The sequence below is a fragment of the Antechinus flavipes genome, chromosome 3, assembly GCF_016432865.1.
Source record: "Antechinus flavipes isolate AdamAnt ecotype Samford, QLD, Australia chromosome 3, AdamAnt_v2, whole genome shotgun sequence".
Lineage (NCBI taxonomy): Eukaryota > Metazoa > Chordata > Mammalia > Dasyuromorphia > Dasyuridae > Antechinus > Antechinus flavipes.
Window position 1 is genome coordinate 193,581,409 of NC_067400.1, and position 26,058 is coordinate 193,607,466.

The following is a 26,058-nucleotide window of genomic DNA, read 5'->3' on the forward strand; positions in this document are numbered from 1 at the left end:
CAAATTTGTAGCAAACCCAGTCAGTATGATTTCATGATTTTCTCCAACTTCGTTCAGCAGGAGATAAGTAGGAGCACAAACAGTGGATGGTGGGAATGATCCAAGACTGAGAAATTGCAGGACAAATTTGGCAATAGCATAAGGAAGTAAGAAGCTCAAAAAGGAAAAATATATAGTTTAAGTAGTTCACCATGGCGTTAAAATGGGGAGGGACAACAGGTATAACCAGTATAGGGTTAAGGGTCTGGAAAACTCAAGAGTTGAGAGATTAAAGGTCATGATGTACACTAAGAACTCAGTTGGGGAATGCCAGACAGATAAAGAGGTAGAATAAAAATAAATATGATTACATAAAGTAATTTTAAAAGTTCATGAGCATGGCAATGGCACATTTGTGAGTGATGACTAATAATTACAGTCTACCTCCTTTACAGAACACACATTAATTTGGAGGTTTTCATTTAAATAATATTCTTTGTTGTCATCCTTTAATCCAAACATTTCTACATTAGAAGATCCTCAAGAAACCAAAGTGTTGGTATAAATCAGGCACCATGAAGACTAGCTTGAGGAACCCAGAGAAGACAAAAAACAATTTGGCATGAGGTACTGTATTAAGACAATGGACAAGTTCTCCATTCAACCAAAAACATAAGAAAAATGGCCTTAATATTGAAGTATAAGATATATAAGACATTAAAATTTTTGATCTTGAGTTATTAGCATTTCATCTAAGTTGAACATTTTCAAAACAATCAATGTTATTTTGAGGAATGATCAAAAAGTATACCACATATAATCATACACATCACTTACCAGTTCTGATGTTTTAACTTCTACCTTTCAGCAACATCAAATTGGTATGATGCCATGAAAAGCCTTGAATGTGAGTTATGAAACTCAGAGATGGATAAGGATTTAATAAGATTAGTATTTGACAAGGTTGAACTAAAACATTATCAAGGAAGATTATGAAGTTTTCACTAGATTTTAAAAAAGGAAACAAAATATATATCTGGGATGATTTATGTGAGAAACCTAGGAAGAGACAACTTAATTTTATGGTCCTTTCCATTCATATGGTCCTGTGAAAGATGGAGCAATAAAGAAAAAAATTTTTACTGAATAAAATAGCAAAACAGAATATTTTAGTCCCAAAATAGTCAAGTAACCATAAAAAACCAGCTTGATTTTTAAACTAAAATGCTAAGCAATAAGTCACAATTTCAGGAAATTTGAACTTTTTTAATTTTCAGATTTAACTTTTCAAAAATACAGTTAAAATGGTTCCAACAAAAAAAAAAAAAAAAACCAGTTCAGTATCTAAATTATTTATTACAAAGTGTAATTGGGAGGAATTAAATCACAGAATTTAAAGCTGAAAGGAACCTCAGAGATCATTCCTCTTATTTTACAGATAGGAAACTGAGGCCTAAGATAAAATACTTAGTACTTTAAGGCTAAGTGTTGGGAACTAAGAAAGGCTGGACTGATTTTAAGTCAGGCCACCTTGTTGACAAATCTAGTATTTCCATAATTCCATATTCCCTAGAACTCCTATCACCTAATTTGATAATAAAAGTGTTGATCTATAGGGCCATCTTTTAATTTTTACTTCTATATAATGAAAAGTACAAACATAATAGAAATGACTTTTTAAATCTCCAACTTAACTTTGTTGAACTGTAAAAGGTTTATAATTAACAACAAATGCCTTAACATTCTAAAACAATTATATTTTTATAAAGTGCTTACACAAATTTTCTGAAATCTGTTAATTTTTTTGTAAAAAAAATTTATTTCTAAAAGTCACAGACAAAACTTTAAAAGCGACACGGACATTAATATTCAGGATACATGCGTGAGCAAAGAAAATTAGCATTGAGAACAAAAATGAACATAGTTAACTATTATTACAGTACTCTGAATATGAGTAGAATACCACTAGGTCAGTTAGTTTTATTTCCCTCAGAAACCTATGATACTGTGCAGTGAAATAAACCAGGGTTTAAGATAGCCACTTCATTATTTAATTTATTTTAATCAACAGGGGAGGGGAAAATAAGCTAAATCAATTTAAATGTTACATTGGTCTAAATAAGATTTTTGATTGAAATTGTTATATTAAATGTATTTTATAATTAATTTTTTGAGTGCTTAAGGTGATTGCTACCACACTTAATAGTATCTGAAACAAGTTAAAACACAAAAGCACCTTTAAAAGAATGCAAGTATGGAATCACCACATTTGAAAGATTTCCCACTGTTAAATATTTTATTCACTCCACATTTTTAGGTTAACATCCAAATTGGAAAATTTTAGCTATCATGTGCCCACTTTACTAGTTGCTTAAAGTAGTGGCTCTGTTTTTTTTAATATACATCAAACACAATCTCAAATAGCCAATTGATTATATTTCTTAAGACAGAGCTTTTCTTCAATGTTTCCTAGTCCTGTATAATTTAGGATCATAGGAAACATTTTCATCAGGGCCAAAAAACTTAAAGAGAAGCGGCATTTGCAAAAGATTTATTTGATGGTAGGAACTTATAAAAGAATATGGTTCTCTCTCAAACATAATCCTAAAGTTTCACCCTGCAAGAAAGTTACATAGTCCTTCAGTCTTGCTTTACCTACAAGTAATTTTCCTTTCCAACAATCCATAAATTAACGGTAAGCATATAATGAACTCCTGGAAGACAAACTATGTTATGAGAAAACACTATTAATAGGTAAGCATGTCTTGAAGAACACAGTTTGTAAATGAAACATTTAACCACCTTGTATGTATGAATAAAACTTACAAAATAGAAAAAAGGCTATTTTTTTTTTCCAATAGCATAGCATCACACTAACACTATAGAGTTAAGGTTGAAAGGGTTTCTGTACAAAATGTCCATCATACCCCAAAGGCAGCATGGGTCTCATGTTTCTATTTATTCTATCCAACACATCTCAAATATGGTTTCACTGATTTGAACCACTTTTGAAAAGGCTAAAATTGGGCAATCTGCCTTATAAACCATGAGACAAAGTTAAATAGTCTCAGAGACACAAAATGTCATAATCAGTAAAGAAATATTACCATTAAAGCCCCAGAAGCATTAAAAAGTGGGCAAGGGAGAGACCCCTGAGAATATGATCTCATGATCCTAACAGGAAGATGGGATTATGCCCTTACATATAGTACATATGGTAATATAGATAGGGGCTTGTTGAAGTACACAAAGATATAAGTGAAACTCATCAAATCAGTGATAATAAAAATAACCACGGAAAGAGAAATATGACCTATTATTGATAGTTTGCCTTCAGAGTAAATTAATACTAAAATACAGAGAAAGGAAATAAGAATTATCTGAAATCAACAATCAGCTGATCCACCTAACCTCATTTTTTAAAACCTGAAATTAGTACTAGAAGTGTTTTCTTAGTTTCTTGGATTTTAGTATCATTTTGGATGCTAAAGCAAACATGACCCAACTTCTAGTGACTTTCTAATATAAAAGTGTGTATTTTTGTTGGGAAAGATATTTAGTTCCTTAATTGGTACCTTATCAACTATAGCATTATAAGGAGAATTTGCTGCATTAATTTACTGTAACTGTAGAAACAAAACAAAACAAAAACAAAACAACCCAGTAGTCTAAGTTATATAAAGTAATTTTTAAAGACAGGCTAATTTTTTTTTAGAAGGGTAGGAGAAAATACTTACAATCTAAACTCAAATGAAGACCTAAAATGAAACTCAACTAGCACCTTGAAAGCATCTTCTCAGAAATTTAAGCATGGAAAGTTGGCTCCAAAAAATAAATCCAACATTCCTATTCACTTTGGCCTCATTTTTCGTGAGCACAGCTTCACGTGACATATTGCGATGTGTCTTTTTAAAGAAACCTTATTACCCTGTTACAAGGGACTCCACCATTGCTTTGTAACCAAAAAAAAAAAAAAAAAAAAAAAAGTTACAAGTAATTTTTATCTTGTATATGCTCAAGCAACAAATTATATATATATATATATGTATGTATAAATAAAAATAAAAGCACTAGCCCAAGTTAGCAAGTGATTAACTTTTAAAAGCATACAATTTGGTTCTCTTGTGGTCTGGACTTGAAATCTATAAGAACTGTGCTATTTGCCTTACTGAGATAATAAGGGTCAGAACGAGCTCATTTCCTCAATATGGTAGACCCTTCAGCAGAAATGACAATCATATCCCCCAAAACAATTATGCATGATGCTGCCAGAAGCCTACCCCTAAACAAATATCTTGCCAGAATTTCTAATTAGCTCCTTTTTATACTATTTCTAAAAACACCAAAGCACCAGAAATAGTTTTTCCAGGAAATCAAATAATACGAGCTTTCTTGTTCCTGGTCTATTTACCTCATGAGATATATATTATATATGTTAAAATCATATGTAGCAAAATTAAATGGATTTAATTTTCCATCTGCACTGACCTGAAAGCACAGGCACAGAGGATTACTCCATGAAACAGGGTATTTCAACTCAGTACAATTAGACTTGCTGCTTAATTTTACTTATCCATAGTTAAGACATCAAAACCAAATTTCTATTTATATTTAAGACTGAATTTTAATGCAAAAAGAGTTTTGGAACCCAATAAACACATGCACATGAAAGGGATGCTTGAAATTTAAATAGTTCAAAATTCACTAAAAGTGTTCCTGGATACATTTGTGAAATTCTGTTCATGTTAAAAGAGCAAAATCACAGTTACCTAATGTCTCACTATGAATTCTGGCTCTCATGAAAAGTCTTATTTGCTGATTTTGAGGCTATTAATAAATAAATGTTTGAGGAAGGGTAGGATAAGAGGACATTTAAGACAACTAAGTTTTAATAAATGTAACTTGAAAGGAACTTTAAGCACCTTCACCCATTCTGAACAAAGAATACAGAAGCACATTTTATTCTACTAGAAGGTAATCTAACCAGACCAAAAACCCCTTCAATAACAAAAAACAAAAAACTTTAATCATGAGCAGTATTCCTTGGCAGCAGTTTCAGTTTCTTATGCTATTTTTCATCCTAAATATGTAAAGGAACTTCTCAAGGAACAGTCATACATGGTAAAAAGCAGGGTAGGACTTTCAATGCATAAACCTTTTAGGGGAAAACCATCAGTTTGAAAGAAAACCATCAGGCTTTAGATATTCTAGCACACTCTAAACTGAAGTTCTGTCTTATACCACCAGTGGCTAAATTATCACTAAGTTCTGCAGTGAGGTTGTCACTTCCGCAGCTATATACACATTGCAAAACTATTCTGTATCACATGATTTTAATGAAATAAATATAAAAATGAACCACACAATCAACACATAACTTTAATACTCCACGTCATTTGTCTTGTTCACAATGATGGTAACCTCCCTTGTCAACAATCTTGTGAGTTAAGGAGCTGATTCTCATTCTCATACCCATCAGGGAGGTAAGCTCTCCTTAGTTGGTCTGACTTAGGTATGGAGCCACCATTCTTCACATGGCGAGACAGAAAAGCACGAACTGCTGGGTGATCAGCTTTCTCAAGTGGGATGTTGGCTTCCAGGCACATTTTCACAAAGTCCTGGATAACACTGATTTTCTCTGTCTGCGCAGTACTGTTGCATTGAAGAGATGCTGTTAGAGGCCTTTGTTTCTTCCTTACATTCTGTTCTTCAAACTCTGCCTTTCTTTTGGTGTGAGTCTTAGACTTGAGGTGATCACTGATGGCAGACTTGCGAACATGATTAAGTACCACATTGCAAGAAGTGCAGAACAGTTTCCCTCCATCTTCGTGCAACTCACCTCCAAACTCAGTGACACGATCCAAAGGAGTCACATACAAAGCAGTCTTGGAACGGTTTCGAGCAGGAGGAGATGTTACTACAAATCGCTCCATTCTGGTTTTCAATAAGGGTCTTTCAAAATAAGAGAAAGAAATGGATAAGAACAGGATATTCTATGACTAACAAAAAAACTATCAGGACAGGTAGAGGGACCTCTATAACTTTTAAGCTTTCCTGAGTTGTTGCCTCAAGCTCACTGAAGTTAAATGATTTGATGAGAGGTCTTAGTGACTTCAAGCCCAATCTCTACTATTTCTCTATTTCTATCCAAAAGATTATAATTACAAGTAAATTTGTTGGGGCAGCTAGGTGGCACAGTGGATCAAGCACTAACCCTCAAGTCAGGAGGACTTAAATTCAAATCTGTCCTCAGATACTTAACACCTTCTAACTGTGTGATTCCAGGCCAAGTCACTTAACCCCAATTGCCTAACCAAAAAAACAAACAAGACTAAATCCATTAACTCAAAATACTCTTCACTTAAAGCAGAAATTATTAACCTGAGATCTACAAAGTCTTTTAAAAATAATTTTAAAATTAAAATTTTAAATTAAAAAAATTTTGATAACAGTATTTCAGTATAATTGGTTTCCTCTGGAATTCTACATTAAAATATTATTATGATTTAAAATATTAAGATTCATCAGACTGCTAAATGGATCCATAACACACACACACAAATTAAGAATCCCTGACTTAAGAGTTTTAAATTATTTTAAGTAATCTATTCAACTTTAGTCTACATGTGAAAATTTCTTTTTTTAAGGCAGTCAATAGTTCTTTACAAATGTACAACTGACGTGGCTTGCTACATATTCAGCTATCCACCTACCTGGAATTTATAAAGGTGAGAAACAAAACTTTTCCAGGTAGTTGAGAGGATGAAATAAGTTAATATTTATAATATAAGTGTTTTGCAAACCTCAAATGCATAACACTATTTCTATGGAAGACTTTAAAAATTAAAGATTAAGAACTGGCCTACGTGGGAATTTGAAAATACGCAATTCTAAACATTACTATATGCAAAATTTTAAAAACGCTATTTTCAAGTTTAAATGTTTACCAAGTTAGTTTCCAGTTTTGTTGCCTTGACACTTAGCAGTGAAGGGTTCCCAATCTGAGAAAACAGAGGTGTCAAATCCGGGCACCCTCTGCCAGTTCCAAGTACAAGAGTTGCTTTCAAATCAGTTTCTCAACAAGTGGTGGTACAGAAATGGTTTCTGGGCTTGCACCCTATTTTCGCTGGCGTACCTGGTAGTCATTCCCTTACTAGAGTAAAAGAAAAATGGGAAGGAGGGAAGGGAAAGAGGAAGTGGGAATGAAAATAGAGATGCAAAAGGGTGTCAATAACCACCACCAAAAAAAGTGGCTCAGAAAGGGTTCCCCCTAGGCACCAGCCCACAGTCCGGAACCCAACAGCGCGCACCCCATCCTTTTCTTAAACATACCCAATGCCTGCTCTGGATACCCTCTCCGGACCTCCCCTCCTCTCCTTGCCCCTCCCTTACCCAGTTCCCAAGCCCGAGTATTCCGGAAAGGAGGAGTTGGGCATCCCCTTGGGAATCGGATTTCCCACCCTAAACCGGACGAGCGCGCCCGCCGGCGCCTCTACTTCCCCGCTCCGCGGGAGGGGGAAAGAGAGCAGGGAAGACTGCCGGGGAAGGGGGGAGGGAAGCTTCCTCCTGGCCCCTCCCCCCAGTCCCTGGCCCCTCGAGCCCAGACACCCCATCACCGAGAAGCCGACAGTTCCGGGTGGGGAGGGGGGGGATCGGTGGCGGGGCAGCGGCAGCGGCCGCTGACAGGTTTGCCATCTTCCTCCTCCTTCCTCCCACAGTCAACGGCTCCCACACCCCCACCCCCACTCCCCCGCCTGATTCCGGGACAGAAGGCCCCGGGCCCGCAGCCCGCACCAACGGCCCGGCCCGCCCACAGCTTCCCCGCTGCTCGGTACCGTAGGATCAGGGCCGCCACTAGGGGAGGAGAACGAGAAGCAACCAGGAAGGGGGAGGAGGCGAAGGAGGTGGGAAAGGGAGAAGGAGGAGGACCAGTTGCCGCTGCCACCGTCGCCCGATCAAGCCCCGCGGCGGCCGCCGTGTCCCCCGCCGCGCCCCGTCCTCCTCCGCGGCCTATTGCGAAGCACGGTAGGCGGCCCCCAGCAACCGCCGTGAGGCGCTGTCCAACGGCTGGTCGGCGGGTCAGACGGACGGTGACTCCGACCAATAGTAGCTAGAGGGCGGGAGCCACGGTGACTGGCGGCGGGAGGTGGCCAATGTAGATTGGGGGCGGGGGTGGGCGGAGCCGGAAGTAGGGCCCCGGCGGAGCAGCGCTTGTCCGGCTAGGGGGAAAAGAGGGGGAGGGAATTAGAGGAGGAGGAGTAGGTTAGCAGCGGCAGCGACGGCTTCGCTGGGGCTGGTACGCGCTGGGCTGCGAGAACCTCATGGCGGAGGAAGAGAGCGACCAGGAGGCCGAGCGCCTCGGGGAAGAGCTAGAAGCGATCGTGGAATCCCCTCCGGGCTCCGTCGCGTTCGGAGCCGGGGCCAGGGGCGATGGAGGAGGCAGCTGCGGCACTGGAAGCAGCAGCAGCAGGATCAGCAGTCGGGACTACTGCCGTCGCTTCTGTCAGGTGAGGAGCAGCCGTGGGCCGCCCTCCTCGCTGCTTGGGATGGAGGAGTTCAGGAGGGACGCTTTCCCCTTTGACCTCCTTCTCCAGCCCCGTATTTTCTCCTCCTTCGCCTTCCCCGGGTCCTGAGGGCTGCTTACGCGCACGCTCCTCCCTGTGCCCCTGGGGGAGGGGGGTAGGGAACGAAGGCTGCAGACACCCGGGCGGGGGGCGGGGTCGCGGTGACCCTGCTACTTCAGGGGTGCAGAGGAGGTGAAGGGTCAGAGGGAGATAGGAGATGTTGTCTTCTGGCCCCCTGGTCTTCTTCCTTGACTTCCACATATTACCTCTTCCTCTCCTCTCCCTCCCCCGTCTTTTTCTCGTGTGCCCAGCTCCTGAGGTTTGTCAGTGCTTGTTTGAGACCATCTCTTTTCCGGTGTTAACCATCCTTCCCTTCCCTGCCTCCTGCTTGTCCCACTCACACACACCCCCATAACCTATCTAAGTATTGCTTCTGCTTTGCTTTCTCCTTCCCACCTTGTTCTCCACTGTTTCGGGGTGAGTGACATGTCAACTCTCTGCTGCCCCCTTTCCTGTCATCTCTTTCCCTCCCTCCCCCCTCTTTCCCCCCTCCGCAGTCAGGGTCTCCTGTCATCCCCTCCCTGACACCCGGCTTGGGCTACTTTTCTCTTTTGCTCAAACCCTGAATCAGTGTCTGTTTTCTTTTTATTTTTTTCCCTTCCTGTGGGAAAATGTCCTCTCCCCCAACACCTTACTTAACTCCCCACCACCTTTCTCTATACTAACCCTGAGGAAAGTCGTTTTTTATTGTTGCAGTTCCGACTTCTTCCTTTATGTTACAGTCATGGTAGTGAAATAGTGTAGAGGCAGTGACAGAAAACTCTTTGCCTTTTTTCAGTCTGTAGTCATTGTATTTCAGTGTAGTTTCGAGTTTTGGAATTAAATGGAAACATCTCTACTCCTAAATACTTACCTACGAGAAAATTTAAGAGATATGCTTTTTTTTATTAACATGCATAATAAAAATTTTACATTCCCTCACAGAACCAACCAAAGATCCTACTTCTGACTTCTGTTTTCCATATTGCAAGTTTGAGGTTTTAAGAGATTCTATTTTAGAAGACTTCTAGTCCATGCTTTTTTCTATTTGCTTTGTATTTTGCCCCTTTTAAAGAAATGGGAATGAAAAGTAATGATAAATAGTGACTATGAAATCAATGGATATCCTATTTGCTGGCATTTTACTGTGTCATTTGTGTCGTTCTGAATCCGGATGTTGTAGAGGGATCAAAGATAAGGTTGACTACCTCTTGTAAATTTTAAGCTATTTATTCATTGACTTTTTTTAGAATACATAGCTTGTGGGTGGTAGTTGTTTTGACCTGAAGGTGGGTCCCATTATTTATTGACACTGAAAACAAGTGTTTGGGACTTATTTGAAAATAAAACATTTTAGTGTTTCTCTGAAGTAGACTTAATAAGTCTCTATCTTAAGTGCTCTTAACACTATTGTTAACCATCTACAAACCAGGTAATCAGAGTAAAAACTATAGTCTATTTCTGAAATTGATGTTACATTTTTTTTTTTTTTCGTCCTGAGGCAATTGGGGTTAACTGACTTGCCCAGGTCACACAGCTAGGAAGTATTAAGTGTCTTGAGAACAGCCTTAAGGGCTGGTGTTCTATCCACTGCGCCACCTAGTAGCTTCCCTATTACAAATGATTTTTGACTACCTTGACTTCAAAAAAAACTGCTACATTTAGATCCATTGTTTAGTGTTAAAAACTTGATTCTGTAGCTTTTTTTTTGTTTTTACATTTTTCTCCAATCCATATAATAAAGATGTTACATTTTATCTTGTTATTTTTTTTGATACTGTGATCTTTTAATGTAGAACTTAATTGTTTCAGAGGAATATTTTTGAAATATTTACATTATTTTTAAATTTTGCTTATTGTGATGTTCCATAACTATTTATGGAATTAACTGGTTAATGGAAGCAAAATAAATATGAACAAGAAAAACAGAAAAAAAGATCTATCCCACATTGTAAAATTGCAACACATCAAGATATCTACATGCTTCAATGTATCAGAAAGTTTTATTATATATAGACTTGCTATTTTTACAAAATGGTAGAACTCATTTTTTAAGTCTAACTGTGGAATCTATTCTTCTGATTCTTTTTTAAGTTGGCCTAAAATATAAAAGTTTTTAACCTGAGATTCTTGAACTGTTTAAATAGTTTGATTGCTGTTTCCTTATAATTGGTTTCTTTTGTAATTCTATGCATTTTAAAACTTTTGAAGAGGGAAAAGAGGAATAAGTATTTATATAACACTATAGCTTCATTTGATCCTCAACAACTTTATGAGATGGGTGCTATCCCATCTCATAGTTGAGGAAAACTGAAGCAAATGTAGGTCAAGTGATTTTCCCAGTCACACAGCTAGTAAACATATGTCTATTTAAACTCAGATCTGTAGTCCTCTGTACCACTAAACTGCCTCTCTCTATAGGCTTTATCCCTGGAATAAGATTTGTTGGAAAAAAATTTTTGCCTTTGCTGAATTTTACTCTATAGCAAACAAGTTTTAGTGTAGGCATCTTAAATTTCTTGATGCTAATAGGCATGGATAAGGGAGCAGTGGATTATTTATATATTATATATATATATATAAAATCCAAAACAGTAGTCCAAAATTTTTAGATTTACTTTTACTTTTACAATTTTTTTCTTAAGCTAACAAATAAGTTCCCATTTGTTAAGCAGGCTGAGTTATCTGTGAATAATCTGTAAGATAGTTAATATGCATGTAGAGAATTAATTTTGAAATTATTCATTGTACATGTATGGTCTTGCAGAGCTGAAAATGTGAAACACTTCAAGTAAACTTTTTGAGAGGAGTAGAAATACTGAATGAAACTTTTTTGACAGCTGGTTTTAAAGGTGGAAAGAAACATTTGTATAGAGAAGGGCTTATTAACTTTTTTGTGTGTGTCATGGTACTTTTTGGTTGTGTGATACACCCCTTTTAAGAATAATATTTTTAAATATTTTAAGATAAAATATATAGAAATACAAAGGAAATCAGTTATAATTAAATGTAGTTATCAGACTTAAAAGGCACCAGCTTAACTTTTTGGTTAAAATATCAAAGTGCATTTCCTACCTTAAGCAATAATAAAGCTTATGATAGATAATATATTACACTAAACATGTATTTAATGTATTTAATTCTCTTTAATAATTACAACATTCCTTCCTAGCTGTGTGACCCTGGGCAAGTCACTTAACCCCAATTGCCTCAGCCAAAAAAAAAGACAACATTCTCTAATAGTTCTCAAAGTAGAGTTCTCTGATTTTCTGGATGGGATGGAAAGTGATTTTATGACAACAATATTATACTGAAAGCTGTATGAAATGGATGAGTTGGCCACTTTAATCATTATTATATCATGAATCCCTCTTCCTTGACATTCCATCATTGCCAGTCTTTACAATTTGCTTCAATTCCAGAAGGAGGACTAGGAGTACAGAATTTATAAAATATGATGGATGCAAAAAGAAATGGAGGATTTATGTTTGTGACTTGTTGAAAAAGTTTGTGAGAGTACCCTTGGGTTTTTGGATGAATTAAGTTTAGTAATTTTGCGTTTTAACTATTTACAGGAAAAAAATTAATAGTTCGGTTAGTATATAATTAAGGGAATGCTGGTAATGTTGAACAACTGACTAGAGCTGGGATGGGAGTGTATATATGATATTTAATTTTCTCCACTTTGTTAAGTCTAAATAATTTTTTAAGTACTTTAAGTGAAACCCTGATTCATAGCCTTTTCTGATTTCTGAGGTGTAAATGATCACCCTGAAATATATTACAATCTACTGTTTTGAGTTGGCCGCAGCTTACTCTTGGAAGTAAGCACCACCTGTGTGTGATTCTGAACAAGTTATTTAACCCCTGGTTGCCTCAGTTTCCTTAATTATAAAATGGGAGTAATAATAGAAAGTTATTAGAAATTAGAAAATTGTTGTGTAGATAAAATAAGATAATGAAGTAAATCTTCAACTTCCACAGGGGTAGTGTTTCTAGAAAATTGTGCAAAAGACTAAGAAAGGAAAGTTGACACATTAAACTTATAGTAATAGCAACTTGGATACTTGCAACCACCAGTAACTGATCTTTTGCTAGAGTGCTGATAATATACTTTTCTGCATATAATTCTTTATAGCAAAATATTCTGATAATATGCCTTTTTTTTTAGATAGTAAACATGAAATAACCCATAAAGTGCAGCATACAAAATAAAATTGGTAACATGCAGAACATTTTCTTGCATGTTCAAGAATTTTATGACCTTTATCCTAATACTGTAATTTTAAAATTATTTCAGACAAAGTATTCACTTTTCATTAAACATAGAATCTATAGTACCTTACATATTTTCTTTTTGAGAATATAATGAATTGTTGATTTGTTAGCATCAAACTTCTGACTTATTGCAAACACTTCAACATGAGATTTGTTTGGCTCACATCTTTTCTCACTGAGCTGTATAATTGACTTTGCATGGCTATGCTTAGAACTCAAAGGATTTGCACTATACTTTGGGGACATAAATGCAGCACAAAACTTGAATTTCAGGGGCAAACAATGAAAACATGCGATGAATGCATGAGGAACTCTTGTATAAGTAAAGTGAACAAGACCTAATAAGATGCCAGCTGTTCCACAAATGCTTATGCATGGTGCCTTTTATTTTTTTCTTTCTTGCACATAGCTGGAAGTGTGCAAGATTGCCAGTTTGAAAATGAAAATGAAGGTACTAATAAATCACATGAATACTTGGAGTCCTATTGAGGACTATTTGTAAAGCACTTTGCAAACCTTAAAGTATTAAATAAATGATAGCTATTATTATTGTATATCTGGGAGTTCTTGATAGTTTTAAGGTTGTAATCTTCTACCTAAACTTGATTACTATATTTGATAAGTTGACATTGTATTCTAAGTTCTGAAAGAAGGATTGTGTAGTTTTGCCTGAAACCTCTTTTTTCCCACCCTACATATCTAGCATAGTAAATTGCATATACATATTTAATAAATATTTGTTTATAAATTTGATTTTTATTAACTACCAGGTAATATAAGGAAGGCAAATTTTTTTTTCTATTTATTGACATGAGGAGCATGTTTCCTAGCCTTCAAAGAAATTGCTTCTTTATTGAACAGTTTATGTTTGATATGTTAGATATTTCATGTATAGTATAATCTTGTTAGCATCTTTCTTAATCTCAAAGGATTAAACTGGGCAGACTATGAATTTAAAAACAGCTTTATGTACATATACACACACATATAATATATATTTTAAACATTGTGTGGTTTTTTTTTTTTTTTAATATTACTGACTTACCAGATTTTATTACCATACATTAAGTATGCATACTATTTCTAAGGTATGAAAGTGAAGGACTGTAAACTCTAGTGAATTTGTTTTACTCCTGTTGACTTCCTAGTGGTAGATACCTAAAGACATTCAACATTTCATACTACCTCATTAGAAATGCTTGCTTTATATAGAAGTAATTAGTCTAGCTTATGTGACTCTGATCTGGGATTTCAGCAGTAATTTTTTAAAAAATTATATATATACACATGTATATGTTTGTGTTTATTTATTTATTTTTTTAAATAACTTTTTATTGATAGAACCCATGCCAGGGTAATTTTTTACAGCATTATCCCTTGCATTCACTTCTGTTCCGATTTTTCCCCTCCCTCCCTCCAACCCCTCCCCCAGATGGCAAGCAGTCCTTTACATGTTGAATAGATTACAGTATATTCTAGATACAATATATGTATGCAGAATCGAACAGTTTTCTTTTTGCACAGGGAGAATTGAATTCAGAATGTATAAATAACCCGGGAAGAAAAACAAAAATGCAAGCAGTTTATATTCATTTCCCAGTGTTCTTTCTTTGGATGTAGCTGCTTCTGTCCATCTTTGATCAATTAAAGTTCTCTTTATCGAAGAGATCCACTTCCATCAGAATACATCCTCAAACAGTATCGTTGTTGAGGTATATAATGATCTCCTGGTTCTGCTCATTTCACTTAGCATCAGTTCATGTAAGTCTCTCCAGTGCTCTCTATATTCATCCTGCTGGTCATTCCTTACAGAACAATAATATTCCATAACATTCATATACCACAATTTACTCAACCATTCTCCAATTGATGGGCATCCTTTCATTTTCCAGCTTCTAGCCACTACAAACAGGGCTGCCACAAACATTTTGGCACATACAGGTCCCTTTCCTTTCTTTAGTATCTCTTTGGGGTATAAGCCCAGTAGAAACACTTGGATTTCAGCAGTAATTACAAACATTTATGAAAAGAAATTTCTGAATTTTAAAGCTAGGAAGGATCTTAAAAATCTAGCCTCTTTATTTTCTAGTTGAAGAAATTAAATGTACTTAGCAATAAGTAAGTAATTAGTGTTAGGATCTTGTTTATTTTATACCACCAGTAATAGAAGCTGAAGAGTAGAAAAGTATTAATAGCTTACTAAGGACAATTGGTTCTACTTGAGTATGTATGTCTTAATACTTTTCAGTTCTTTATAGTTATCATTTCCTTTAGCATAGTAATAGTAATTACTATATTAGAGTATTACATATAATATGTATTATGTATTATTATTTTAATAAGCCACAATTTATTTAGCCATTGTTCATTTGTTGGACCCCCATTTTATTTTTAACATTTTACTACTTCAAAGATTTCCTTTATGAAGATTTTGGATTTTAATGTGTATAGGACCCTTCTATTTTTGATCTTATTGGAATATGTACTAAGCAATAGGATTTTGGGGTTGGAAATTTTAAGGATCATTTCTTTTTGTAGTTAGAAAGCCAGGAAAATTTGGGTTATACATAATTGCCATGAGACAAACAACTTGACTTCTTAGTGTTCTCGGCAACTCTAGATTATAATTGCAAAGGAGATGCTGATTGATTGTGGGGGGAGTTTATACCAGTGAAACTACAGGTCTAGTTCTTTTTGAGTTTTCTAGAATGGTTGGGTCAACTCATAGTTCCACCAAATGTATTATTGTTCTTGTCTTCTTGTAACTCTTCCTTCATATCCATTTCCAGCTTTTATTATGCTTACCAGTTTGTTGAATGTGAGGTGAAGCCGCATTTATTTTTTCATTTGCTTCATTTGGTTGTCAACTGTTGCAGTTTTTCTTTTGGTTTACTTACATTTTAGCAAAATATGTGACAAAGTCTTTTTTGTGTCCTTAAGGGAAAGAGGGAAATAGTGGTAGTCAGGTAGATTTAGAAATATAGAATGTAATTAATTAATTGTTTACTGTCAACTTGGAAGAAGTCTCTTGTGAAATGTCCTAAGCATCATTTCTTGATCTTACAGATTTTAATATTTTTGTCATTAATTTGGATTATTCTTGTCGATTACTTATATTTACAGATGACCCAAAGCTAGTAGGTATTTGTTTTTAACTTATTGGATGACACATCGAATGATAAGATCCAAAAATATCTTGATAGACTTGAACATTGCTTAGTGATTAAATCTAATAAGATTAAATTGATCAGGCTTAAATTTAAGATTTTAAAATTTTGATTTCAAAAAATTAACTTATAGTACAGATGTGCTAGAGTTTGTCTGAAAAAGATTTGGGGGTTTTGGTATTTTACAAGCTCAATATGTGTAAATAGTGTGCGATGGCAGCCCTCCAAAAGTAAGGCATTCTTTAGATTAGAAGAGGCACATTTTTTTATCCAAAATACAAGAAGTAATTATTTTACTGTATTTTGCCCTTATTCAGGGTCTCTCTGAATTACTATTTTCAGTTCTGGGTGGTAAATTTTAGAAACAATTGAAAAACATCTAGAGAAAGTTGATTAAAGGGGTGATGGACTTCAAGGTTATATTCTTAAATCCTTTCTGACTTTGTGACAAAGATTTCATGACAAAGATACTTGAGTAGTTTGCCATTTCCTTCTCCGACTCATTTTACAGAGAAGGAAACTGAGCAATACAGGGTTAAATGATTATCCTGGATCACGCTGCTAGTGGGTGCCTGAGACTAGATTTGAACTCGGGCAGATGAGTGTAGGCCCAGCACTGTACAAACTGTGACACCTAGGTGCTCAAGGTCATACCATGTTTATTAGTTCAAGAACCTGGGAGTATTTAGCTTGGGATAAAGAAGATTTAGCAGGGTAGGGAGGTTGGGAGGTTGTGGATTAGAACTGTCTTGAGTATTTGAAGGTATTTGAAGGGCCATCACTTGGGTGATTAACCAGATTTATTCTTCTTTGCTCCCGAAGAACACCAGAGGACAGAAGTAGATGTAATGGATGATTATTGTATCATGTAAAGAAAATAAATCTTAAAGCAAAAGCTGAATTGGTACTTGAAGCATTGTAGATGAGATTTTGAAATCTTCCTAGATTCTGTGAAATGCTTTATTTTTCTTTTCCATATCTTTTTTTGTACTAAAGCATAAACATGTAGTGTGTCAAGCACTGGAGATACCAAGACTGTTTTTCTTACAGTCTTCCTCTGGGAGCATACGTTGTAATTACATTAAAAAGTATAAGGTATAAAAAATACTAAAAAGTATAATTTCTTAACTTTGGGATTACCAAAACACTTGTTACAGTCCATTGTATCCAATAGACATTTAATACATTGATGAGTATGTGTCCTGTGACAGTTGGTATAGTGGATATAAAGCTGATTTCAGATCCAGGAAGATCTAGATTCAAGTCTTGACTCTGTGTGGACTAGTCTTCTACTATCTTACGTAACTTTCTACGACTGAACTGCAGAAATGGTACAAACCTGCATTTAAAAGGAATTTGTTCACCTGGTAATTACCCTTGCAGTTAAAGAGTGTTAAAGTTCTTATTACCACTCACATGAAAGAGTGTTCCAAATCACTATTGATCAGAGAAATGCAAATTAAGACAACTCTGAGATATCACTACACACCTGTCAGATTGGCTAAGATGACAGGAAAAAATAATGATGAATGTTGGAGGGGATGCGGGAAAACGGGGACACTGATGCATTGTTGGTGGAGTTGTGAACGAATCCAGCCATTCTGGAGAGCGATCTGGAATTATGCCCAAAAAGTTATCAAACTATGCATACCCTTTGATCCAGCAGTGTTTCTATTGGGCTTATACCCCAAAGAGATACTAAAAAAGGGAAGGGGACCTGTATGTGCCAAAATGTTTGTAGCAGCCCTGTTTGTAGTGGCTAGAAACTGGAAAATGAATGGATGCCCATCAATTGGAGAATGGCTGGGTAAATTGTGGTATATGAATGTTATGGAATATTATTGCTCTGTAAGGAATGACCAGCAGGATGAATACAGAGAGGCTTGGAGAGACCTACATGGACTGATGCTAAGTGAGATGAGCAGAACCAGGAGATCATTATACACTTTGACAACGATATTGTATGAGGATGTATTCTGATGGAAGTGGATTTCTCTGACAAAGAGACTTAACTGAGTTTCATTGGAGAAATGATGGACAGAAACAGCTACACCCAAAGAAGGAATACTGGGAAATGAATGTGAACTATTTGCATTTTTGATTTTCTTCCCGAGTTATTTTTACCTTCTGAATCCAATTCTCCCTGTGCAGCGGGAGAACTGTTCGATTCTGCAAATATGTATTGTATCTAGGATATACTGCAACATGTTTAGCATATATAGGACTGCTTGCCATCCTGGGGGGGGGGGGGAGGGAGGGAGGGGAAAAAACGAAACATAAGTGATTGCAAGGGATAATGTCGTGTAGAAATTATCCTGGCATGGATTCTGTCAATGCGAAGTTATTATTAAATAAAATAAAATTTATATTAAAAAAAAAAAAAAGAGTGTTAAAGTTCTAATGTTTTAAAGTATTAAAGTTCAAAACTGTACTAAAACTTTGAGGATATGCAGCATAATGGAAGAGAAAAGTATTGCATGGGAACTGATTGTTCATTTCACTACATCTTGTGAAATAATATGCTGGTTATCAAACTTTAATAAGATTTTAAAAAATAGAATTCAGTTATTCTTTCTTAAAAGCTTTGTTAGTTTTAGAATATGAATTTTAATACTTACTTCTATAACTCATCAAATATTTATTAAATGCCTGTTAGGTAAAGTGGACTATCCAGGAAGTGGGAATACAAAGGTAAAACAAAACAGTTCTTGATTTCTCAGACTTTATATTTGAACTTATAAAGAAGTCCAAAGAGGGCCTGAGATTTGCAAAGGAAATGAGAGAGACAATACTTAGATGGGTTTTAAAAGAAGGAAAATATTTCAGTAAAAGGAGATATGCAAGAAAATCTGATTTAATTCTCTGCATTTGAATTATGTGCAACATTTTCTGAACTATTCAAAGTAGCTATTAAAAAAATCTAACTGAAGTACTTTAGATCTAACTTATTCCTGGCAGAATTATTTTTACTTCTAAAATTGTTCATTTTTTAAAAAAAGCTTTTTTGTAAATTTGATCTTGCTTGAATTTCTACTATTCATGAAAGTTGAACATTAGAAAGATAAATTACTACAGTTGGTTTTATGCGTTTTACATATTTAAATTTAATTAACTAAACATATGGAATAGAAAAAATGCTTAAAGAAATTCTCATCCCTCATGGTAGTTGCTAATAAAGCACTTCTTTTTTGTATAAGGGATTATTTCATTATATCTATATGCAAGTGTCTGAACTCTGCTCTAATTAAGTAAATTTTCTTCAAAGTTTTTTGGAAAACTTTATCATTCAGATTACTTTAAAGTTCAAAATATTTAAGATCACAGAATGTTAAAACAGGAATAGAATATCAATGGAATTCTAAACCTTTTGGTCTAGGAGAAGTGAAATGATTACCAAGCAAACAAATTTACCAATCAAACAACCTCATAGAGGTTCATTTGTGTGGAACTGGAAGCGACCTCGGTAGTCCATCCTCCAGGCCAAACCCTTCATTTTGTAGATGAGAGACAAAGGGAAGCCCAAGTTCATGCAAGGTAGCAAGTAGCAGAAGAATATTAAAGCTTTGTATATAGTATTAATTTGGAGAAGGAAATGACAGACTACTTTAGAATCTTTTCTGTGAACACCTCACATGGCATCATGAAGAGTTGTATACAATTGAATGACTGAAAAGCAAAAACAACATGGTATTAATAGAATTAAGACTATTCTCTCTTGGTTTCCCTTTTACTTTTCTAATTGCTGCTGCTTCCTAGTGATTGTTTGTTTTTAAAAAATTTTTCTCCTCTACCACCTAATTACAGATACCATACCTTATATATAGCCAGAATATCTCCTTTGATCCAGACTTTTCATCTTTATCTGCTTGTTCAACATTACCATTGGGATCGTCACCTTCCTGCTGTAACCAAATTCAAAACCACAATCATCTTTGACTCATGCTTTTCTTTTCTCAATCAGTGGTAAAGTTTTGTGAGTTCTGCCTCTGTAGTATGTTTTAAGATATTTTGCTTTTTGTCTACTTACCCTTACCACAGCCCTAATTTGGAATGTTTTCACCTTCTAGGCACTTTCTAGATCTAAATATCATATAAATATCTAGTATTCTAGATCTAAATAGTATTACATAGGTAATATCATCTTCCAAATTCACAAGTCTGATAAAGCACACTCTTGTTTAAGTATTTTTAGCATTTCCTCATTTCCTATGTGATCAAATAGAAATTTCACTTTCCATCAAAGGACAGATAAAGGACTGGAGGCGGGAGCTCAAACTCTTGGAACCAAGGAGAGAAATTCATAATCTGACTCCAGCCTATTTTTACATGTTTTCCATCTGTTCAAATTATATTCCTGCTTAATTTTTTGTTTTGACTCTTACAGGTTTTTTGCCATTTCTCTGGAATGTAGTCCCCTTGCCTCTGTAAAAAATTCTTCCTTCAAGGACCAGCCATCTATCCTGTAAAAGGAAGTCCACTTGGATTCCTTCAGCCCTGACTACTTTCCTTGAATATTTTGACTTCTTTTTTCTCTATCAGAATCTGCCTTCTATTATCTTTATGGATTAATTTTTTAAATCTTGGGATCCTGATTCTTCTGTCCCTGTACTCCCTACCCCCTCCTCAATACTCCACTCATATATCCACAATAGACACTTACATATCCATGGAATTTTAAGGGTTTGGTAGACAATTCCCTGAAATCTGAGTTACTGGATTTTAAATACTCCTTTGTCACGTCATTTGGTTGGTAGCCTTTAATGATAGTAAAAATAGTACTAAATTATGCCATCGGTTTTCATTGTCCTAAATAAATAACAACAGATAAGCACTATTTTGTATAATGTGGACTCCAAATCTTTTATTTATTTATTTTTAGCCAAAATTTTGCCAGTTATTTTTTTTTTTATCAATTATAAACATGATCATTATTAATTGAATTTGAACAGACTGATACTTTAAAAGTAAACCTCTGAAGTTCTGGAAAAAATAAAAAATAATTATTTTTTAAGTCATTTAAAGGATATTGGGGCATTTATGACTCTAGCAAGCTTTTTTGGTGACTTAATGATTACTGATAAAAATATTCTAAACTAGATATATCAATATTTTTTCATGTTTTAGAATTAAGAACAAATCCAAAACAATGTAGCTCTGAAACATGCTATTCTTAACAGTTGGTAAATATATAATTGAAGGAGTTAATTTTTGAATTAATTGAAAGAATTAATTTTTGAATTAACTGAAAAAGTTAAATTTTGCATGGCACTTGATAAAATCCATTCCTTTTATTTTTTATTTAAAAAAATTTTTTATTAATATTTGTTATTAAAACTTTTTATTTACAAAATATGTGCATGGGTAATTTTTCTGACATTGACCCTTACAAAACCTCTTGTTCCAAATCTTCCCCTCCTTTCCTTCTCTCCCCTAGTTGGCAAGTAGTCCAATACATGTTAAATATATTGAAATACATGTTAAATCCAATATATTTATACATATTTATACAGTTATCTTGCTGCACAAGAAAAATCAGATCAAGAAGGAAGAAAAAGAAAAACTGAGAAAGAAAACAAAATTCAAGCAAATAACAACAAAGTGAGAATGCTTTGTTGTGTTCTACATTCTGTTTCCTTGGTTCTCTCTCTGGGTGTAGATGGCTCTCCTCATCAATGTACAAATGGAACTGGTTTGAATCATCTCAATGTTGAAGAGAGCCACATCCATCAGAATTGATCATTATATACTCTTTTTGTTGCTGTGTATAATGAGCTCCTGATTCTGCTCATTTCACTTAGCATCAGTTCACGTAAGTCTCTCCAAGGCTTCTCTGAAATCATCTTGCTGGTCATTTCTTACAGAACAATAGTATTCCATATCATTCATATACCATAATTTATTCAGCCATTCTCTTAATTGATGGGCATCCACTCAGTTTCCAGTTTCTTTCCACTACAAAGAGGGCTGCCATAAACATTTTTGCACAGGTGGATCCCTTTCCCTCCTTTAAGATTTCTTTGGTATATAATCCCAATAGAAATACTGCTGGATCAAAGGTATGCACAGTTTTAGAACTTTTTGAGCATAGTTCCAAACTGCTCTACAGAATGTTTGGATCTGTTCACAGTTATGCTAGTAATATATCAGTGTCCCAGTTTTCCCACATCCCCTCCAACATTGGTCATTATCTTTTCCTGTCATCTTAGCGAATCTGACAGGTGTGTAGTGGGTTTTTATTTTTTAAAATAACATAATAGAGTTGAGTTTGATTTCATTTGTACTTTATAATGATCATTCATTTTTAAATTTTAAATTTAAATGCCAAAAATAATTTTAGTATTTACAAATGACTAAAGGTAGGATCAAGATGACTGAGTAAAGAAGCACCGGACTGAGCTCTTCTTCCAAATGCCTCAGATTAAAAAAATGAGTAGATTAGAGAACAAGTCATAGACAAAATAAATAACTTCATTAAAGAAAATGACAACGTTGAAAACTATCTTAACATATAACTGAAAGAGTAAAATAATGATAAGTGGGGGGGGGGAGAAGAGAGTGACAACAGTGAAACAACATAACAAAATGTATATGCAGCCAAAGCAGTACTTGGGAAAAAATTTATGTCTTTAAAATGTTTGAACCAGTAAAAATAAAGAACTCTCAATAGCTCAATAAATTGGGTATACAAGGAAAAGAACTAGGAAAAAAAATTGAAAATCTCTGATTGGATATTTATTTGGAAATTCTGGAAATCAAAGGAGAAATTAATGAAATTGAGACCAAGAAAACCACAAAACTAGGAACTGGTTTTATGGTAGGAAAAAATCTGTAAGCCCTTGGTTAATTTTTTTTTTTTTTTTAGGAAGAAAATGAAACTATGATAGCAAAAATGAAAAGTGATTATATTAGCATTAAAGTTAAAATTAAAGCAGTCATTTTGTCCCATTATATGCCAGTAAATCTGACATGCTAAATGAAATGGACACATTTTTACAAAGATAGGATTGCCCAGATAAGTAGAAGAGGAAATAGAATATTTAACTAACCTTTTCTTTAAAAAAAGAAAAGAAATTGAACAAGCCAGCAGGATGACTTCACAAGTAAATTCTACCAAACATTTAAAGAACAATTAATTCCAATAATTTTTAAACTCTTTGGAAAAATAGGCAGAGGAGCCCTACCAAATTCTTTTATGGTGCTAAGCTTTTTGTGGCTAAGCCAGAAAAAGCAAAAGAAGAAAAAACTTACCAACCAACTTAAAAAATGAATACAAAAAAATTTAAATAAAATAACAGGAAGGAGATTGTAGTCATTAGTATTGAAAACATTAGAAAGCAAAGCATTCCTTAGAATGATATATAGTATGATCCAAAACCATCAGCAAAACCATGTAATGGTTGGATAAAGCATTTCCAATGCATTTCCATTAAGATCAAGTGTGAAACAAGAATTCTCATTAATCATCACTATTAGAAATTAGAAATTTCCATCACTACTAGAAATGCTAGCTATAGAAGTAAGACGGGAAAAAGAAATTAAAGAAATTAGAATAGGCAATGAGCAACTATCCTTTGTAGGTGATGTAATGGTATACTTAGAGAACCAATTTAAAACTAGTGAAATAACTTCAGCAGCGTTGAAGGATATAAAATAAACTTAGATAAATCATCAGCATTTCTATGTATTGCCTTTGGGGTGAAATAGTAAAACTATAAATTCAGAGAGCTTTATCTTCAGATTGGTCAAAGGAGCTGATTTGGGGGCAACTGCACCCTGACTGGGTGAAAATAAATAACCTCATTAACAATTATGAGTTCTGTTTAGGTATTGTAAAAACATGTGGTCAGAATGGGGGGGCTCAGTGAAGACCAATAACTCATTACTTCAAAGTGTGGAAAAAACTCTACATACTTTCTTTTAGATCTTGGAATTTCAGATCATAATCTTAGGATTGATTGGGACTTAAAAGGTCTTAATTTTTACTTAAACTCTTTATCTCTGACAAGTGGTTATTCAGACACTGCTTGAAGACTGCCAGCAGTGTCTTCTACTTTGAGGCAGCTATCATTGTTGAGAAAGTTTTGTTTATCTCAAGCTGAAAACTGTTTCTTTGCATCTACTTCCCTTGGCTCCTTGTTTTGCTTTCTGGAACCAAGCCAATCAAATGTACTTAATGTGATAGCCCTACAAATACCTGAAGTCTTTTCTTCAGTTTAAACATTATTACTTCCTTCAATTGATCTTCCTGTTGCTTATTTTTGAGTTCTCATAGTCATTCTCCTTTGTTAACTAACAACTAAAATGTTGTCTAAGATGGGTATTCATAGTATAAAGATTTGAAGATAGATGTTCAAAAGAGCTTGGTGTAGGTCCAGTTCACAAGGGCCAATTGAAGATTAAGGAATAGAGGCAACTAGTTCAGAATTAAAAGAGATTCAGCTAGGAAAATTCTGGGAACCAGAAATAAAATTGAGGGAAGTGAGAGGGGAAAGAGAAAAGATAAGTGTAAACTACTTTTTTTTTAAATTAAATTTATTTTTTGTTACATTTTAAATTTCAAATTCAAATTTATCTTCCTGAATTCAGATCAGACCCAGATACTTAATAGCTGTATGACCTTAGGCAAATCACTTAACCCAGTTTTCTCATGTGTAAAATGAGCTAGAAAAAAGCATTTGTGCCAAGAAAATCCCAAATGGGGTTATGAAGAGTTGAACACAACAGAAAATGACAGAACAACATAAGAGACTACTATATAGCTGCTATATTTTATTAGTCCTAACAAAATAATAAAACAATTTAGGGCTACCTTAAGGACAGATGTTTTTTTGGCAGTCTGTAAAAGCATTAATACATGCCAGAATTATAAGTAAAATTATTAATAATTTCTGTGCATTATGATAAACTTGATTTACCAAAGAAAGGATCAGATATGTTCATGTTGTAAATCTGGAATACTTCAAATAACTTGTGATTTCATAGTTTGTAAATAACTCTTTATCAACATAGATGGTGACACCCTACCTTCTCTTGTACTCACACCACTTTGGTAAACGGTCTCACCAGTTTCTGTCAACAAAAATTTCCATATAGTAATCACACTCATAGTGATGAATCTCTGAAGGCACGTAGAATGTTCCTTAAATTATGAATGATCCAATATCCGAGTTATATTTGAAAACTTTCTAGATTGATACAGTTCAACAAAACATCTATCTAGTATAGCTTTGGAGATCACTTAGGGTCACCTTCACACCATGATGATTATTTAAGTGGAAGGAGGCAAAAAGGATGTAATATAACTTAAATTTTTTTTTTCTTTTTTAATTTACATTTTAAAAATTGATGCTTGAAAAGTTAAACTTGCAGCTATTTGGAAACCCAACATCTTTGGAATACATTTCTTCTAATGGTGCCTGATAAATGAATAGATGAAGTCAGATTTTATTGCAAAGGATAATGTAAAATTTGCAGCAACAAACAGATATAATATGAAATTTAGAGAAATTATAAGGGAAGTTTCAATATATTTAGAATTTTATATTTTGTCACAGTTTATTGCTGGAACTCAGAGGGACTGTGAAGATGAATCAAAGAGCATAGTCAATACTGAAAACAGTGGAGGACATTTTATTTTGATTTTTTAATACCAAGGGAACTAATTACAATGCCTAAGGATGTATGGAGTGGGGATAAGCAAGGACAGTGATATTAGGGTGCTGGGCCAGCATACTGTAAGGTTTCATTTTCCAAGTAGAACTGGAATGTAAATAGGGAACCTCAGAATTGTAGTCTTTATTCCATGGAAGGGAAGTAGGAAGGAATCCACAGTAGTGTCGTGAAAGACTCCTCCCAGTACTTTAGGATATGGTTACAAACATCAATAAATATGAACATTTTAATATTCAAAACACTGAAAGAGAAAATTACATATGAAACTGTGAATTTATAAACAGTTTTGTGTGTGTTTAAAGCAAACTAAGTTTAAGGTGATGGTGATGAAGAATTATTGTTTGTCTTTTTCTCTTCTG

The 26,058-nt window shown here is 34.8% G+C and overlaps 2 protein-coding genes across 2 annotated transcripts in view; one reads left to right on the forward strand and one right to left on the reverse strand.

Annotated features, from left to right (window-relative positions):
• Positions 1-1,774: 1,774 nt before the first annotated feature.
• CGGBP1 (CGG triplet repeat binding protein 1) lies at positions 1,775-7,969 on the reverse strand. The gene is made up of 3 exons (XM_051984367.1): positions 7,815-7,969; positions 6,927-7,132; positions 1,775-5,931 (listed from the first exon to the last, which is right to left on the reverse strand). Exon 3 carries the CDS (start codon positions 5,910-5,912, stop codon positions 5,409-5,411), a length of 504 nt encoding a protein of 167 aa, XP_051840327.1. The 5' UTR covers positions 5,913-5,931; positions 6,927-7,132; positions 7,815-7,969; the 3' UTR covers positions 1,775-5,408.
• Positions 7,970-8,106: 137 nt separating this feature from the next.
• ZNF654 (zinc finger protein 654) overlaps positions 8,107-26,058 on the forward strand; it is a 109,924-nt gene continuing 91,972 nt past the window's right edge. Inside the window, 1 exon segment of the mRNA XM_051984366.1 lies at positions 8,107-8,486. Within this exon segment, the coding sequence (XP_051840326.1) occupies positions 8,301-8,486 (186 nt within the window). The 5' untranslated portion in view covers positions 8,107-8,300.